General features: G+C 38.7%; 3 protein-coding genes across 3 annotated transcripts in view; all 3 read right to left on the reverse strand.

The window, feature by feature from the left end:
* The window catches only part of aclya (ATP citrate lyase a), a 28,373-nt gene extending 25,797 nt beyond the window's left edge, over positions 1-2,576 (reverse strand). Inside the window, exon 1 of the mRNA XM_059347565.1 lies at positions 2,438-2,576. The gene's annotated coding sequence lies outside the window, so the exon portion shown is untranslated. The remainder of the gene's footprint in view (positions 1-2,437) is intronic.
* A 2,276-nt stretch (positions 2,577-4,852) lies between these two features.
* Positions 4,853-10,627, reverse strand: cnp (2',3'-cyclic nucleotide 3' phosphodiesterase). Its single transcript, XM_059348346.1, has 4 exons — positions 10,068-10,627; positions 6,961-8,545; positions 6,754-6,881; positions 4,853-6,244 (listed from the first exon to the last, which is right to left on the reverse strand). The coding sequence occupies exons 2-4, from the start codon at positions 8,504-8,506 to the stop codon at positions 5,795-5,797; spliced, it is 2,124 nt and encodes a 707-aa protein (XP_059204329.1). The 5' UTR covers positions 8,507-8,545; positions 10,068-10,627; the 3' UTR covers positions 4,853-5,794.
* A 1,270-nt stretch (positions 10,628-11,897) lies between these two features.
* Positions 11,898-17,448, reverse strand: odad4 (outer dynein arm docking complex subunit 4). The gene is made up of 11 exons (XM_059348410.1): positions 17,234-17,448; positions 16,986-17,117; positions 16,120-16,273; positions 15,963-16,024; positions 15,674-15,824; positions 14,746-14,955; positions 14,460-14,667; positions 13,332-13,418; positions 12,997-13,193; positions 12,326-12,426; positions 11,898-12,227 (listed from the first exon to the last, which is right to left on the reverse strand). Exons 1-11 carry the CDS (start codon positions 17,357-17,359, stop codon positions 12,192-12,194), a joined length of 1,464 nt encoding a protein of 487 aa, XP_059204393.1. The 5' UTR covers positions 17,360-17,448; the 3' UTR covers positions 11,898-12,191.
* Positions 17,449-17,715: the final 267 nt, after the last annotated feature.

The raw sequence follows: 17,715 nt of genomic DNA on the forward strand, positions 1-17,715 counted from the left end.
TTAAATATCAAAATAAAGTTTTTCAACAGGTTAATACATTTAAAAATAAAATAACAATAATAAATCTAGTATTAGCGGTAAATGCGCCGTATAATACCGGCGGGTCAGCTTTTATAGTACAATAATAATATAATAATTTGATATTGGCTCGCAGGCCAAACAAAATTACACTGCGGGCTAAATTTGGCCCGCGGGCCAGAGTTTGACACCCCTGATCTATGGTGTCCGGTAGCAACGATATGGTACACCCCTAGTAGCAAAGACAAGAAATTACATAAATACAAACATAATGCCACATATACAGATATGCAACCACCCACCCTTCTACCCCCCATCCCACGCCCTCACCGCTTTGTACCCCCCAGTGTGACAAGCGGGTCTGGGACCAGCGCCGCCATGGCTGCAGGTGCTGGCTACCTCCACTCCCCCAACCCCCTCCCCTATTGCAAATCACAAGTTGTTCATGTTGTAAAGTGTATTGAGTATGTGCTCATGTTGCTCCCTATCCTCATGTTATGCTGCATCTCTTCCATCCCTGTCTTCCTGTCCTGTCCACCCTCTTGTCATATTGTATGCATGTTTATGTATATGTTTGGACGGGTTGATGGTCATTCCGTTGTCCTCGTACTTGTTACTCTGTTCAATGACAATAAAGTTGAATCTCGTCTCATCTCAAATTGATTTTTGTTGACGCATGAACTCTTCTGAGTGTCAGAATATTCAGGAAGTAAAGTGAGTAATTCAATAATAATATAATATATTACAACAGCATCCATAAATGTTATTGCAAAGGGGAGGAGTTGTGACCTTTACGCTTTGAGCGCTAAATGAGGTCAACTCTGACAGCACCAACAAACACAGCTCACAAAGAAACATCCCGGTTTTAGTTTTTATAGAGTGATATTCAGTGATTTCTGCACATCAGGATGCACAATGACAATCACATAAAAAGCAGGAATTCCATCAATGACAACTCCCAACTCGTCTTTTTACTACACAGGTTCCTTCATCTTTCTAGAGAAGAAAGGTGGACTCATTTTTCTTAAATGACTACACCAGGAAAAACAGGAACATCTATTTCCTTGTAAATAGGATTACATCACTTGCAGAAATACAGTGTAAGAAGGACTGCTGCTTCACAGAACCCAACCCTGTCATTCGCCGTTTCCCTTTTAAATTAAACTCCATCCTTAAATCTACCTTCTTCCTCTTCTTTTTTCTATACCCGATAAGCAGGAAAATACTGTACAGCAGCTTTTGACCAGAACCAAAGTGTGGAGGTTTGAATCTTCTGACATGCTCAATTTTTTTTTTTTTTTTTACATTTCTCATCATATAATGATTATTATTATTATTTTATCTGAGGTGAAATTTATTTACGAATGTTAGACTACAAACTGTTTTATTTTTTTATTAATATTTTGGTCGTTGCAAAAATAAGTAATGGAATTATCCTGTTGTATTTCTGCATCATTTATACGCACCTGCAGCACACTGTCCCAACTGATCCCTTAAGGCAAATATTTTAACTACTTCCTTAAATCAAATGTCCATCACTGTTGAGAAAAGTGCATTATTAATGCTATAACATACAGAGGCTTTAACTAATTTCCATCCCTCCTGAAACAAAGCTGAACTGTGCATCCTGTAACCTTGCTGGGATGTTGCACCTGCTCTGATCTGACTCTTCTGCCTGCTTCATTAAGCTGAAAGCCCTGATGTCGGCTCAAACGGGACTGCGGCCCTGGCAGCCATTTCTTAAATGGATTAATGGGACTGTCATGGTCCCCTCTCACTATTGATCATCCACGTCCCTGAGTCACCACAGCGCTCCTGCCAGACCAGGAAAAACAGAATTTATCCAAAGCTCATACATCATCCATTTTTCTATGTGCAACAGACCTGTCAGAAGTATTAAATATCATTGCTTTAGATCAGCAAATGTTTTTTTTTTAAAAGGGGGTGGTGGATGGATGGGGTAGTTAATGTCAAGCACATCTAAAGTGCACATTAAAGCATGTAAAACAGTGTGGCAAAAGCATGAGAGTTGCAGCTTTATGTTAACTTTTAACCTACTTAGATATATAACAAAACCTGCCTGACTTTGCAAAGGTATTGGGTCACAGATCCTGCACAGAAAGGATTCAGCCAACTGTCTCATTCATTTCAAAAACCGGTCAGACAGCAATGCTTTTATTGGCGAATATCCATAACACCTTTCCAAGGAAACTTTTAATAATTACTCAAACTTAATGATCGTGATGTAGCAGATCTGCAGGTTTTACTGGGATGTCGTAGCAGCTGTTTTACTTTTTTGATCGTTTTTTTTTTTTTTTTTAATCAAAGAGAGACAGAAAGAAAGAGAGAGTTTTAGGAGAAGTAGTAAAAAAAGAGAAGAAGAAGAAGTAAATTCTTTAAACAACAAAAAGTTATTTACCTTTTCCCGTCCTTTCACTGTTCTTGAATTGTGTTTTAAGTGTGATTTTTTTTTCTCGGGAGTGCGGCTTCTCTCTTGCGGTCTGTGGCTACCAGAGGTGCCGGAGAAAAGAGCTTCCTGGGAGTTTTGTCTCCATCGCCCATCAGCCGATAGGCTTGGCTGATGGTTCCTGGCTTCTGATTGGCTCATTCCACACCATGCTCTATTGCTGCGATCAGGGACGCTGGGAAATATCGGAACCCAAAGGTGGGAGGCACACTAACAGATACAAATCATTCTATCGGGCAAATTAAACATATATTCCATATTATATTCATATATAGATCACATCTAGATTTTGCCATTCGTATAAGTTCTATCAACGTGAAAAAAAACATTTTTTTAACGAGTTTCGTGAATTTGATTATTAAATGCAGCAAATAATAATTGTTTGCGTGTTTAGAATAGAAATTGATTAATCACATGCCTCACGCACATGCTACTATACCTGTACTCCACGACCTTAATTTGACAGCCATAGTTACAAGTTACTAATGATAAACTTATAAAATATGATGCGTTGACATAAATTAATAGCCAGTCTATATAATATGCTTTATAAAAATAGCTCAGCCTTAACTATAACTATAAACTTCAACTATAACTATAAATGCTACTTACATGTGGAAGCATCAGTAATACTAATGAAATTAAATACTCTTACATACTTTTGTTAATGTTACTTGCATACTGTTTCAAATAGCATTTTTAAATCAGGGCCTTCTTTTGTCATTTACTTTTATTGTAGTTGTTTTTTGGAATTGCTAATTTTACTTAAAAGCAGGGTCTGAATACTTCTTCCACTACTGAATTGCTGCAATTATTTTTGATTAAAAGCCCAAGCTTTCCACAACTTCGTCGTGTCAGATTGACAAATGCAGATATTCCGGGGAGTACATGAAGGTATCATTAGTTTCTTCTCGGAGCTCAAACACACACACCACTCATGGAGAAAATATGGCTGATATTCATTGGTTGACATTGTTCTTTATCTACAAAGCAACCAATGAGTGCAATGACTTCATATTGCACACAATGAACACATGAAGACCGTCTGCACAGACCAGGACGTGGAGCACCAGTTCATGGTCTTTGAGCTGGCCTTGACCCAAACCAATACCAGTTATTTTTAGCTTCAGTGATGCAGTGAAGAGTCATTGCACCTGGAAGACTCCTTAATTTTTCAGACAATTGGCACTTTTATTCCAAAGTATGAATAGTCTGAAGTAGGGTGATTATTAGTAGCAAATTGGCTTCAGTGTAGGCTACTGCAAACTGGTGCACGAATATGTACTTCTGCTCAACATTTATTTCACTTTTGATATATTTATTAATACATTGTGCTATTGTTATTCGTGGGGACAGAGCCTTCTCTGTGGCAGGCCCAAAGCTGTGGAACAGACTACCTTTCCAGGTCAGAGCTGCACAGTCTGTTGAGCACTTTAAAACATTAAAAAAATATTTATTCTCCTTGGGGTTCAGTCCCAGCTAGGCAAGAATCCTTGCCTTTTTTTTTTTTAACTTTTCCTTTTTTAACTCAGTTTTTAGATTGAGTTTTTATTACTATTTTATTGTTTTTAGTATTTTGTTTTCGTTATTTTTATTTGTGTATGATTTTGATTGTATTTTAATAACTGTACAGCACTTGTCAACTGAGGTTGTTTTTAAATGTGCTCTATAAATACTTTTATTTCAGTGCTTTGACCACTCTTTTGTAGAAAAAACTAATTTTAGTATCTTTTCAGACAGCAAAAAAAATATTTGCAGCATATTGTGCAAAACAATGGCTGCATGATCTGACTATGATCTGACTATATGACTGATGATATCAGTAAGAAGTGACATAGCATGTATTATAACTTTTATGAAGCACAAATGCATTTCTATACGCATGCTAGAATTTGTGAATGCAAAATGGAGCCAAGCAGACATGTGGTGCACCTTTTGGGGTAGCTGGTAGACAAGTGATGTGGAGATTACAGCTCAGCACTTGCTCCATCACAGGCTTATCACTTTCTGGCAGCTGGACTGTCTGGGATACTTTGATAGCATGTTTACTGAAATCACATTTTAAGGCCAAACTGAAGAGATATTACACAAGTTGTGCAATCCACACTGTGGCACAACGCTCAAAAATAAAGTATTTTGAGTAGTCCTGAGGAAAGTGGAGACGATACTGATGTAATGAACAAGAAGCTTAAGAGTTTAAATAAAGAAAACATCCTACAATATGTGCCTTTTCAACTCTGCACGCAGAATGAGTGCCCTCTGCTGGTTTATGTGGTCAACTACAACGACATGCTTTGGGAAAGTGACAAACTGTCAGTTATCAGCATGCATCAGTCACCAAACCACTAAAGGACTGAACAAAGTGCATTACTGGAGCAAAGCATGTTCTTTTTTATTAAGTGTACAAAACAAGTGCAAAAATAGTGATTCATAAGAGCTACACAAAGTAGGAATTGCCCTTAAAAAAATTACAGTCACAGAGGATACAAATCGAAATGCAATACATGAAGTGCTGTTCAAAGAGAATAAAAGGTATCATGGTGCAGTCTTGCGCAGTAGAAAAGATTGCAAAACATTGGATTCACAGCATTTGATAGTACTAAGTGCAAGCTGCTGAAAGTAATACCAAATTTATCAGCATTCTCCCTTTTAAACTATGCACAGTGCAAAGATTTTACAAAGGAAGGTCCTCTAAAAATGACGTTTATTCTAATACACTTAATCAAATACATAACTTTGGCCCATATGCTATTGTAACAATTACTTCCTAGGCAGCGCACACGTGCACAAAATGAAGCTAATCTTTTTTTTAACTTGCATCTAAGCCGAAAGAAAGACCAGACAAATTCTGCTGAAGCGACACAGGTTCTTTTAGCAGGGCTGAAATGTGTTTCTATGCGGATACCTGGGATGCATGCAATGAAAGTACCTAATTTTTTCCACGTCTGAATACTGACCAACATGTATTAAAGAGGAAATCTAAAGTTTAGATGACTGTGGAGCTGTGGGGAGGAGGCTACACTACCTTAATCTAAAACTGCAGCTAATATCTCAGCCAATAGCCAGGTTCTTCAACTCTGGCACAGATATGTGAAACAAGATACTGAACAACGTTGACAACAAGCCTAACTGGGTTGAAGGCATCTTGGGTTGTGGTGCAAATCAACAGTAAAAAAGGCACACAGCTTGTGGATTCAGGGTGGCTATAAGTGAAACCCTAAATGCTGCACAAACACACAAACCTTGCACAGAGTAAGCCTAAGTTTTAATTCACCAGTCATCCCGGCCACACATCCCCATGTCTGCCATTTACAGTATGGTGCACTTCTGCTTCTTTTTCTTCTCTGCTTCCTTTTTGGTTGGCTGGAGCTCCTTGCGCCCGTAGAAGCTGGAGAAGCAGGCGGGGGTGCAGATGGGCTCTCTGAGGCTGAGCAGCCACCTTCCTTCGCCGTAATAGGTCAGCGAGCCGAGCTCCATCTCCTCGATGGGCTCCCCCTGCTGGCCCTCCTGCTGCAGGGCCAGGATTTCCAGCAGATCCAGTCCTGTTTGAACTGGTTCGACGCCCTCGGCACATCCGAGGGTAACGTGGGCGCGGCTACCCAGAGGCAGGGAGGCGGACCCTGCCTCTTTTTCAGCATCGGCCGGCCACAGCTGAAGCTGCTCCTCGGTGAGGGACACTCGGGCACCGACGGTGCGGGGAGTCACAAACAGAGCAGTCAGCGACAGCTCGAATGCAGAACCGTAGAAATCTTTAACAGCCTGGAGAGCAGAAAATGAAAAGGAAATACCAGCAGATTAACTTTTTAATGTATTCAAACATTACAATCCAAGGATGCGGTGCTTTAAAACAATGCACAAAATAAAATGCAGAAGTAATACATTAAAAAAGGTGCTGTACGTGACATTCAGAGCTCATCTATGGCCCAGAGTCTGAGCAGAGATTGCCTCCACATGGGTCTTGTAATCATTCCCAACTTGTCTCATAGGGAAACGTCTGGCATCACTTCTAATGCACACAGTCACATGCATGCAGTCACACCAGCTACCACATCAACAGCAAGAGAAGCTCAGATTACAACACACATCTAAGAGCATGACTTCATCCTGTTGGACGCTATTAGCCAACTATCTCTTTACATGGCAAATATTTGTTTAATATTGTGTACAGCACCTTCCACGTGCCCAGAAACACGTAGCCATTAGAATACTTGCAAAAAAGGAGGGGAAAAAAAATCTATCGGCAAACAATTCAATGATAGCTTTCTTACTTGATTCTGTGCATACTCTTTGGCCCCTTCTGCCTTTCCATAGTCACAGAATTTTGTAGTGCAATGGAGGGCTCCTTTTGCTTGAAAGTACTGCTCCAGATCCACCTCCTTCTCAGCTTTCCCTGTAACTGTCAACACAAGGCAAGATCAGTTACAGGCTAGTCAAGATAAAGCTTTAAGAAATTAATCTGCTTTAAATGCACTTACAGTCAATCAAGTGTTTCTTGAAGGCCTCCAGGGTGTCCAGCGTTTTCAGGAAGTCCATTGACGTGCACCGGACCTTGTCCTGAATGGAGGACAGAAGAAACCAGCCGAAGTAAAGAGGAAGAGACATTTCCTCAAGTTGACCTTTCATGGCTTCCAGCGTGGCCTCCTCCAGTCCACGTTTGGTCTTCTTGCTCAGCTGTGCCGGATCTCTGCTCCATTCGGTACTTGGCTCCAAAAAGATGGCAGCGAGGTGGTGTTGCTCAGCGATCTCCCCCAGGCGGGCCAGCCGATCCTGGGTGTGGTTGGTGTCGTCCACCACCACCATCAGCACGGAGGAGGCTGCTCCGGCGCTGCAGCAGGCCACCACAGCCTCATCCAGAGCCTTGTATCCTTCTGCAGAGGATTCAGGATTCTCTGGTTTTACACTGTGGTCATCAGCACAGACGACAGAGCAGTGGTCTTTGTAGGACTCGGCGATGGCGCGCGCCAAGAAGCTTTTACCGCTTCCTGGAAGGCCTCGGAGGATAACAAGGGCACGACAGGATCGCAGGGCATCTTTGGTCTGATCTCGTTCCAGGAGGGCAAAGGACAGGGAGCCGGGTGCAGGGACTACATCCTCTTCTTTCTCTGCATTGTTTTTCTCAGGTTCAGCCTCACCTTCTGCTGCCGCTTCAGCTCCCTTCAAGGCTTCAGACTCCGGTTTTTCTGGTTCAACTTCTTTCTTTTCCTCTGCAGGTTTCACATTTGCAATTTCAGCTGATGCCTCCTCCTTTAATGTCACGACTTCTGTTTGTTTATCTGAGGACTCTTCTGACACCAACACAGTCTCTGCTGGTTTTTCTGTCTCCTTCGCAGGCTCGGCTGCAACATCTTTTTCTGCCACCTCTTCTTTGGCAGCAGCTTCTTCCTTGGTATCCATTGGAGTCTGTAATTCTGCCTCTTTTTCCACTTGTTCTGACACTTTCTCCTCTTGGCTGGGTGGCTGTGTATCTACTGGCAGCTGCACCGCCGTTGGTTCAGGTGATGTTTGCTCTTGTAGCTCAGATTGTGGGACTGATTCTGCCAGTTTCTCTGGCTCTGGTTCAGGGGCACTCTCGGCCAGAGGCGTTTGTACAGGCAAAGGTTCTGGGTCATTCTCTGGCACAGGCTGGATGTTTTCTGGTTCTGTGTCTAAAGTTGCAACTGGGTCAGAGATCTTTTCAGATGACTCATCTGGTTCTGGTGGTGCCACCGCACCAACCTCTGCCTCCATTTCAGATTCTTCTTTCAGCAAGCTTTCCTCCATTTCCATTTCTGTTTTCTCCTCAGACAGCGTAACAATTTCTGACACAATCAACTCCTCTGTTTCTTTCACGTTTATGACTTCTGTGTCATGGCCGTTCACTGCCAGCTGCTCGGCCTCTTCAACGGCAGCTGGTGGCTTCTCAGGCTCTGTGATATCCTCTGGTGTCTCCACTTTTGACACAACCTCTTTTTGCATTTCAGTCTCCTCCTGCTGTGGAGTCTCCGACACGTCTAAAACGTCGCCGCTCTTCTCAGTGTCCATGTCTGGCCTTAAAGTCTGACGTTACACACCACCATGTACCTTTAAAACATAAAAGAAAGAGAAATCCTCTATTTAGCCCAGTGGTCACTGAATGTAAAAAACCCTTTAAAACACAAACTTAAACAATTTATACTCTTCGCTATGCAACATTTCTAAAATTAATCTGAATTAAATATTTAAACGTACATGGTTGCAATTTGGGCTCAGAGTGAGCCATTAACTCTTTAAAAAATTGATAACATATGTTCTTGAGCCAGCAATACTTTAAATGTCCTGATGTACAGGTGGCATAAACTGTGTAAAAAGTTAAATTAATTGTGGAAAATCTTAAATAAAAAGGAAAAAACTTGAGAATATGCTTTTAAATACTTTCATTTCTAACTGCATTTTTCCAATGACATGCCCTTATAAAGGCCAAACTCAAAGTTTTATAAGGATTGCTGGGGTTATGTCTCAAACGGGAAGTTACTTAATATCCATGATTTAAGAAAGAATGGAGATGTAGGGGGTGGGTCTTAATTACAGCATTTTTTTGGACACAAAATCACAAATAATCTGATGCAATCCATCCCAATGACTCTGCACCAACCTTAGCCAATAATTACCATTTGTGTTGAGGGGTTATACTTATAGTAAGGGTGGTGGCATCCTAATTTTACTTTCCCTTTTGTTAAAACCCCAAAGACAGTCTGCCAGTTGTATAGACTCAACCGTGACTGCAAAATACTGCGTCCAAACCTCGCATTGCTAAATTAATTTCGACAAACCCTGCCAGGAAAGACAGACAAAGGAGAGTGAAGAAAACGGGGCATCGCGGAAAAAGTGCGATTACTTCATAGCATTGCGATCTCCACCGTGTGGCAGCTTATTTTAAAACGTCAGTGCGAGATTTTAGACTAAAGGCTGGATAAAAAAAACAGATGTGTGAAACCATCGTGTCATGAGACTGAAGGGGAAGCGCTCACAACTCAACGCAATTTAGCAATAAGGAGACACATTTACATTATTTCACAGCTTAATTACGGAGCGCTAAATAATCGAAACCAAACAAAAGCAAATAAATAGAACACTTTAGGTGCATTAAACTTTATCTCATTCGGTTTAACGGTACATGCAGAGTACAGTAGCAGTAAATGGCGCAGTGGTTGAGAAGATCTTTTTGTTATAAGCAAGTTTGGCTAAATATCCATTACTAAAAATATACATTTTAAAATTTAAATGTCCAAGAATCAAATTGTGTTTTGAACGTGAAAAAAACGATCATCCTTGAGCTTTACAATATATTAGGTGCACAATATGGCCAGGCGGGGAGTGGCGTGCACCTACCGCTAAGCACACCAGACAAAAACAATTTAGCCTTGCAGCCAGTGGATTTGGCTACAATATCACCAGCTGCAGCGCCACGTCTGAATAAGTTTGATGGTCTTTCTCGCGTTTACAAATCTACTGGAGCAACTTAGTTTAGACTCTTTGTGCAAAAAAAAAAAAACAAACACTTAAAAATATTCATGAATGTGGCGTCGTGCGTGAAGGGCTTTTGTTTCCCAGGATGCCAGCTTACCGGTTGGGTTGCAGTGGAGCTGTGTGTCGGTGGTGCCGCTGACCACGCGTTTCTCTCTGGATACAATGACAAGGCAATCCTTGGCACACACATGCACCCGCTTCACTCTTCAAGGAGGAAAACGGAAATTCCCGGGAACGCGCAACTGGGCGGGGCCACGGACACGCCCCTGAAGACCGGAAAGACGCCACGGGAGAAGATTAAAAAAATAAATAAGTATATTTATATATGAATCTAATGACAAAAAAGTATCCTTTATAACAAATCTTATGCTTCTGATGGGAAAGTTTCACATCCACAAGGTGAAGTTTTCCAAATCCCTCCCTAACTTCAACGTTTTCATAAGAGTATTAAAATGCTATTTAGAATCTTTAGAGTTGACGTCAAATAAAAAATGTGAACGCACTCTGCTACACTTTAAAAATGTATTTTCAGAAGCCCCAGAGTAATGTAGGAGAAGCACCTTATACCCTATGTGCCTTGTTATTTTATTTTTATACAGTGTATTTGATTTACTGTTACTGACATTTTTCTTTGTATGTCTTGTTTATATACTGAATGCCTGTATTTCTTTCATTCTTAAATAAAGATCTAAAAAAAAAAATAAAAAAAAATAAGTATATTTATATATCTATGATTTTTAGTTTTCTTACATTTGCAGCAAATAAGAAATGCATGTCACTAGCTAAAATTTATTTTGACATCAATTTCTGATGTAGCTAATGTTTTTATTTGTAATGTTTTTAATTTAAAAATGTAATGAATAGCTAACTGCTCCCAACAAGTAAATAACAATTTTACAAAAAAAAATAATAATTCTAAGTTGTTAGCTATTTTATTTAGCATTTAAACAAGTATTTTATTTTTTATACAATAACTATAATCTACAGTTATTTGTATTGATTATAAAAAAAGATTCCTAATAGCGCAGTAAAATGAGGCTGATTTGTGATCCATCCACTTTTCAAATAAATATAATTAATAACTCCTGCCTGGGTCCATGTTGATTTTATTAAAATTTGTATTGTTTGTTTTTATTGTATATTTGGATATTTATATATTTTAGTATACAACACATCTGTGCTAAAAATCAATAAAGATTTTAAAAAACTAAAATGTTTTTTTTTCCCATTTTCCATTATAATTCTATTTATTAACGCCTAATATTGTTAATAGTATTAACTCCTTGAGATGGTGTAAACCACATTCACTTTATATGTGAAGCCACTTCTATACCAAAACATAGGCATTTCAGACAAAGAGTAATAAGACTACAGTGGATAGATACAGGGCAATGTATCAGTGGCATTTTTCTCAATATTTATGAAGACTTCAGTTTAGAAACACAAACAAACCCTTTTCATTCTAAGATAGACTACTGTGCTTTTCTTTGACATTAGTTCAACAACATCAAACAGTCAGCAAAGACCATAAATTGTTATTCTACTGCCTCTAATCTGCACAAAGGCAAAACACTAATATTAGAGTGAACCCTGCAGGAAATAGTGCTCTTTTGTAAACACACCGTGGTTGCCTGGTGACAGATGTACAAGAGGTACAAGGTAAAGTCCCCTGCAGAAAGTAGAGCTCTGTATGGGGCACTTTATCAAAAAGTAAACAGACTTTGTGGTTGGCAGGTTGCAGTGTGCAATTGACAATATCAGTGGAACAGAAAATAATAACGTTGTTCTGTAGAAGTAATTATGTAAAACAGAGTCAGATATAGGCCCGTTATCAAGCTTCCCACATACACATATTTTTGTTTTTAACAGTTTAACTTTGCATAATTCATTACTGCCCATGACATTTTAAGACTGATGCTCCTAGTATGAATTTCACTGTATGACCCTCGACGACACTCGAGTGTTTGTATTTTGACCTTTAAGCAGATACTAGTTCTTATTTATCATCTGCAGTGTCTTCATTTATATATATTTTTTCATCAAAATGCATTCATGCATTTAAGCTCTTTTAGCAGTCAAAAAAACTCAAACATCTCTTTTTTTTTAGCCATTTTTAGCCATCAAAAAAACTGGAGATGGCTTTTATTCTTCGCTTTTGTTCCAACAACTTTTGTTTGAGGATAGTTATCATCAGTTTGATGCATCATGCCTCAGGACATTCTCACTGCAGAAGGTGTTCCTTTGCTTCATCAAGGGCCTGAAAGTAGAATGATAAAGGTCAGCAATCAAGAGTGTCTTTGAATGGAACAAAAAAAAAATATGGCAAAGGGAAGTATATGACATCAGAGAGGGAACCTTCTGAATGGCAATCACAGCAGAGTCGTCTTCTTGCAGTTTGGCTTTAGTCAAGGCTTGCTCAAAGTGGGAGACACAGGATTCAAAGTTTCCGAGTTTCACTGAGATGAAACAGAAGAGCATTGACTTATCAGAGTTCAAAAGTCAAATATCTCATCACCTACACCCCAGCTAGAACACTTCGGTCAACAGGCAGTGGCAACTTACTCATCCCTCACACCAGATCCAAAGAAGGAGAAGCAGCTTTTAGTATTTATGCCCCGAGAAAGTGGAACACCCTGCCTGACACAGTTAAACTTGCCACATCAGTAGCCATTTTTAAAAACAGATTAAAAACCTATCTTTTCTCTACAGCATTTGGTTGAATTGTGTGCATTGTGTGTGGTTGTGGGAGTGGGTGCACATGTGTGAGTAAGTAAGTCTGTATGTGGTGAATATGGAATAGCTTGTCTACCTGCACTCTTCAATTAATTTGTAATCAATTTTTGTTTGTTTTTTTCTGTTTTTTGTTGTTGTTTTTCTTTAACTGTAATTATGTGTATACATTGTGAAGCACATTGAGTCTGCCTTGTGCATGAAATGCGCTCTATAAATAAAAATAAATAAAATAAATAAATAAATAAAATATCAAGCAAATAAGGTAACATGTCACAGTTGCAGATACTACTTACTCTCTGATTGTGCCACCAAAACATTGGCATTTATCTGCCATTTCTCATCAGCAATTTCATCGGCTGCATGAACAGAACGGAGGCCATAGTGTCTTGCTTCTTTGTGGTGACTTAGCTCCAAATAACACCAACCAATCTCATGAAACAACCAGGTCTTCTCCAAACCGCCACGGACCAGAGGAATCTTCTTCTCCCAGCTGAAGGGGAAACATGCAGAGAAAAGAAAATTGAATAACCAATAAACTAATCTTCAGTAGTCATCCAAATAACATGTTCTGCAAAGGATGGCAATATTATATGTTGTAAGTGCAGATGTTATTTGATTATTTACTTACATCTCAACAGCCTGTGTGAACTGTCCAATTTGGGCATAAAGTCGCCCAATGTTGTCCAGAGCCCTGGACATTGCATCTGGGAGATTGCTATTGATAAAAAAAAAAACATCACTGAAGATTTGATATATTGTTGTTAAACACATTCACTCCCATTGTGTATTTAAAGCAAACCAGAGCTGTACCCATTCTTAAAGTCTTATAGTCTAAGTCAGGGGTGTCAAACTCTGGCCCGCGGGCCAAATTTGGCCCGCAGTGTAATTTCATTTGGCCCGCGAGGCAATACCAAATTATTATATTATTATTGTACTATAAAAGCTGACCTAGATTTATTATTGTTGTTTTATTTTTAAATGTATTAACCTGTTGAAGAACTTTATTTTGATATTTAAATCAGAAGGATGCAAATAGACAAGAGGCATACGATTTTTATTTAATAAATTAATGACATTGATGTGTTTTTTATTTGAAATTTGATTTTGCATGTCTGCACTATTTAGTTATATTGTATGTTTATAAGCGTTGCTGGTTCCATATTTAATGTTAAAGCAAAACATGTTTGGTATATATTAAAAGGTTTATTTGTTCAATGTTGGCCCGCGATTTTATTCAAGTTTTACATTTTGGCCCATTGTGTATTTGAGTTTGACACCCCTGCTCTAAGTAGTTATTTTGGATTGGGTTGTAATGTTTTTCTTTTTATCCTTTGTATTATTATTGTATGTACTTGTTTGAGTAGTTACCTTGGATTGGTATGTAATATGTTTTTTTTTTTCTTCTTTCTTCCTTTTCTCCTTATTGTTGTATAGATTTATGATGATTTTAAACTCTGAGCTATATTTATACAGGGTTTATTTTTTATTGATTTTTCTCAGGGTAAATGTATATTGTAATTATTTATAATTGTATTCTATTTTGTAGATGGTGTAATTGTATATTGGATTTTTATAGTATTGTGATTTTGTATGTAGTTGTAAAAGCCCAACTAGGGACGGGAGTTGAAAATGAGCTGAAGCTATAAATCTCTGTATGCAGCACATCAGATGCATGTCCTGTATCTATGCTAACTGCATTGTCCCTATCAAATAAAATAAATTAAATTAAAAATGAAATGTTTTCTCAAATGCTCACCACTGTTTAGCTAACTCCAAGTCTTTCTGATGATGTTTCAAAGCTTTGTCCATGTCTCCGAGATCTATCAACGCATTCCCAATACAACTGTGCAGGTTGCCCAAGACCTCTTTTTTATGAGGGGCCTCTTTCTCAGACCAGCCCTGCACGATCTTCATGACTTCTTTTGCCTTCTTGAGACTGCCTTCTGCATTTCCCGAAATCAACTCTACAATGATAAAAATGCATTTAGCAATTTTTCATCTTAAAAAAAAAGGATAGCAGTTCAGCCAGAAGCTTGCCTCACCTGAATCAATGTCTTCCAGGCTCTTCAGCAGAAACAGAGCATGTCCAGAGAGCACCCTACATTTTTGCTGCTTTAACTTAGGCTCCTTTTCCTGTGCACAGATAGGTTTCTCCTGGTTCCAGAACTCAGTGCAAGTGTCGAGGTACGTGAGGCAGCCCTGAATGACGTCCTGCAAGGGCTCCCCACTTTTTGTCCTGCCGTTTACCAAATCTGCAGATCATCATGTCACAGTTTTAAAAATGTGGTTTTGGCAACCTGGTCTCACAGAAATCCGTGAAATAGCCACGGATTTCGCTTAACTCAAAATCCGTGGAATAGCCACGGAATCGCTCAAATTTCCGTGAAACTGACACGGATTTCGCTACAATGAAAGTTAATGACAGTCATATCCCATGGCTATTCCAACATACAAAGTGATTATGTACATTCACTGAGTGAATATTTAGAAAATAAAACATATATTTCTCACTAGAAATGTGATCAAAATCCATTTTTATGCAGAAACAAAGTCAAAATATTATTTTTTTCACAAAAAATGAGAGAACTGTCCGCCATGTTTTTTGTTCTGACCGCCAGAACCTTGAAAGTCACGTGACTTGGAAAAAAACAATAGGAAAACTTATTAACTGTCTTTAACTTGCATTGCAGCGAAATCCGTGTCAGTTTCACGGAAATTTGAGGGATTCCGTGGCTATTCCACGGATTTTGAGTTAAGCGAAATCCGTGGCTATTTCACGGATTTCTGTGAGACCAGGTTGGGTTTTGGACAAACTTTTTGAACATTAAGGACTACAGAAGAAACTAATACTTAACATCTGTGCTTCAAGTGAATGGAAAAATGCGTAAAAACAAAAGCATAGTGACGTGAGGACACAAACAGCAAAATCCCAGAAAACAATGATATGGCCCGAGTGAAATAACACAATACCTTCATCTTTAAGCAGGGTTTCTAGATATTTCTTGTCACTGTAAAACTCTCCCAACAGTTGTTTGGTTGTCTTCTCACTCTTAGGAGTCTTCTGGGCCGGCTGTTTTTTCTTAGTCGTCAGATGCTGAATAGCAGCAATCGGCTGGGCTCCCTTTACAGTCCAAACATAAGATTGTGTATCACAAAAGACGCCATGGATGAACTATAAATACAACTAACAACATTATTTATGATAGAAGTTTCTCTGTTAAATATTGGGTTATTAAAGAGGAAACCAACAAAGATTTACCTCCTCATCTTTTTGAAGAAATGACAGGTCTCCTTTAATCTCCAGTTTCACAGAAAAAGGGCCTAGAAGATGCAAAAGAGAAGAAAAAATTGTTTTAGCTGTTATGATAAAGATTTAGTGTTAAGTGCAAGCAACAAAATAGTATTGAATTACTTACTGCCAACAGAGTTTTCTATGGCCTCCTGTGCTTTCTGGATACCCAGTCTGAACTCCTGGATTTGTGGGCGTAGCTTTTGACCTCTGTGGTAAAACACCAGCCCGTATTCAAATTCTCCCATGTAGTACAAAGCTTCTGCCTTCTGGTACAATCCCTACAACAATCATGACAAAATAAAAGTTTTCAGGCTTCACTTTTATACATATAAGGGCTGTCATTTAGTTTAAGTCAGGGGTCTCAAACTCAAATTACCTGGGGGCCGCTGGAGGCAGTATAAAAATGGCCCAAAAAAAAGACACAAAATGACCCAAAAAAGCGACAAAATTACAGAAAAAAAACCCCTAAATTACTTAAAAAAGACACGAAAGACACAAAAAAGACACAAAATTACCAAAAAAAGACACAGAATTACCAAAAAAGATACAGAATTACCAAAAAAGACACAGAATTACCAAAAAAGACACAAAATTACTAAATAGACACAGAATTACCAAAGAAAAGACACAAAATTACCAAAAAAAGACACAAAATTACCAAAAAAGACACATAATTACCAAAAAAGACACAGAATTATTACAAAAAGACACAAAATTACCAAAAAAGACACAAAATTACCAAAAAAAAGACACAAAATTACTAAAAAGACACAAAATTATTAAAAAAGACACACAATTACAAAAAAAAAAGTAATTAAAGGGACCTTCCACACCCATTCATATAAAACTCACATTAAACTTTCATATCAAGGTGGGGGCCACAAAATATCGTCACGAGGTTTGAGACCCATGGTTTAAGTAGACAATAACGTACATACTTTTTTTTTGGTTGTAAATAAACCCCAAATACTTCTGTTATCTGGATCTTACCTCGAAAAATGACGCATCTTCTTTGAGGGAAGCCTCTGCATCTTTTAAAGCGTTCACAGATTGCCCAATCTTCAGGTAACATTTGGATCGGCCCACAAAGCAGGTTTTATCATCAGGCTTTAAAGTCAGGGCCTCAACGAAAAACATAAAGCACAACATATGATCATGCACTGTCAATGACTATATGAATCCCTGTTGTATTACTGAAGACTCCAAAGGGTTAACTAGCTAACGTTAGCGTTACTTACCGCTGTGTAGCTTTCTATCGCCTTTTTATACTCTCCTTTAATGTACAGCCAGTCACCATCGGCCATTAAAGTGGAGAAAACGCCCTTTGGCTTTTGTCGGTCGTGATCTACGTCTGTGTCTGACATTTTTAAACAAACTTTTGTGTCAAAACGCTTAAATACAACTTAAATTGTTGCTCTTAACACATTTGGATCTCCAGCCAACTGGTCTCCTAGCAACCACTCTAACACAAAAGCTGAAAGGGAAACAGCGCCATCTTCCGTTCAGACAGCTTACTACAGCTCAAACATTATTATTATTGATTATTAGGGATTTTCAAGGTCATATTGGACTCAAATGGAAAATTACGAGCATGGGAAATTTTCCATTACATATCTACATATATTCAAATGAGGAGATATTCACCATAAAATGCAGAAAAATAATATTTTTCATGAGAATTTGTCAAACAAAAGTGAGTTGTTTTGTCTTATTTTGGATG

The sequence above is a fragment of the Centropristis striata genome, chromosome 13 (genome assembly GCF_030273125.1).
Source record: "Centropristis striata isolate RG_2023a ecotype Rhode Island chromosome 13, C.striata_1.0, whole genome shotgun sequence".
NCBI lineage: Eukaryota > Metazoa > Chordata > Actinopteri > Perciformes > Serranidae > Centropristis > Centropristis striata.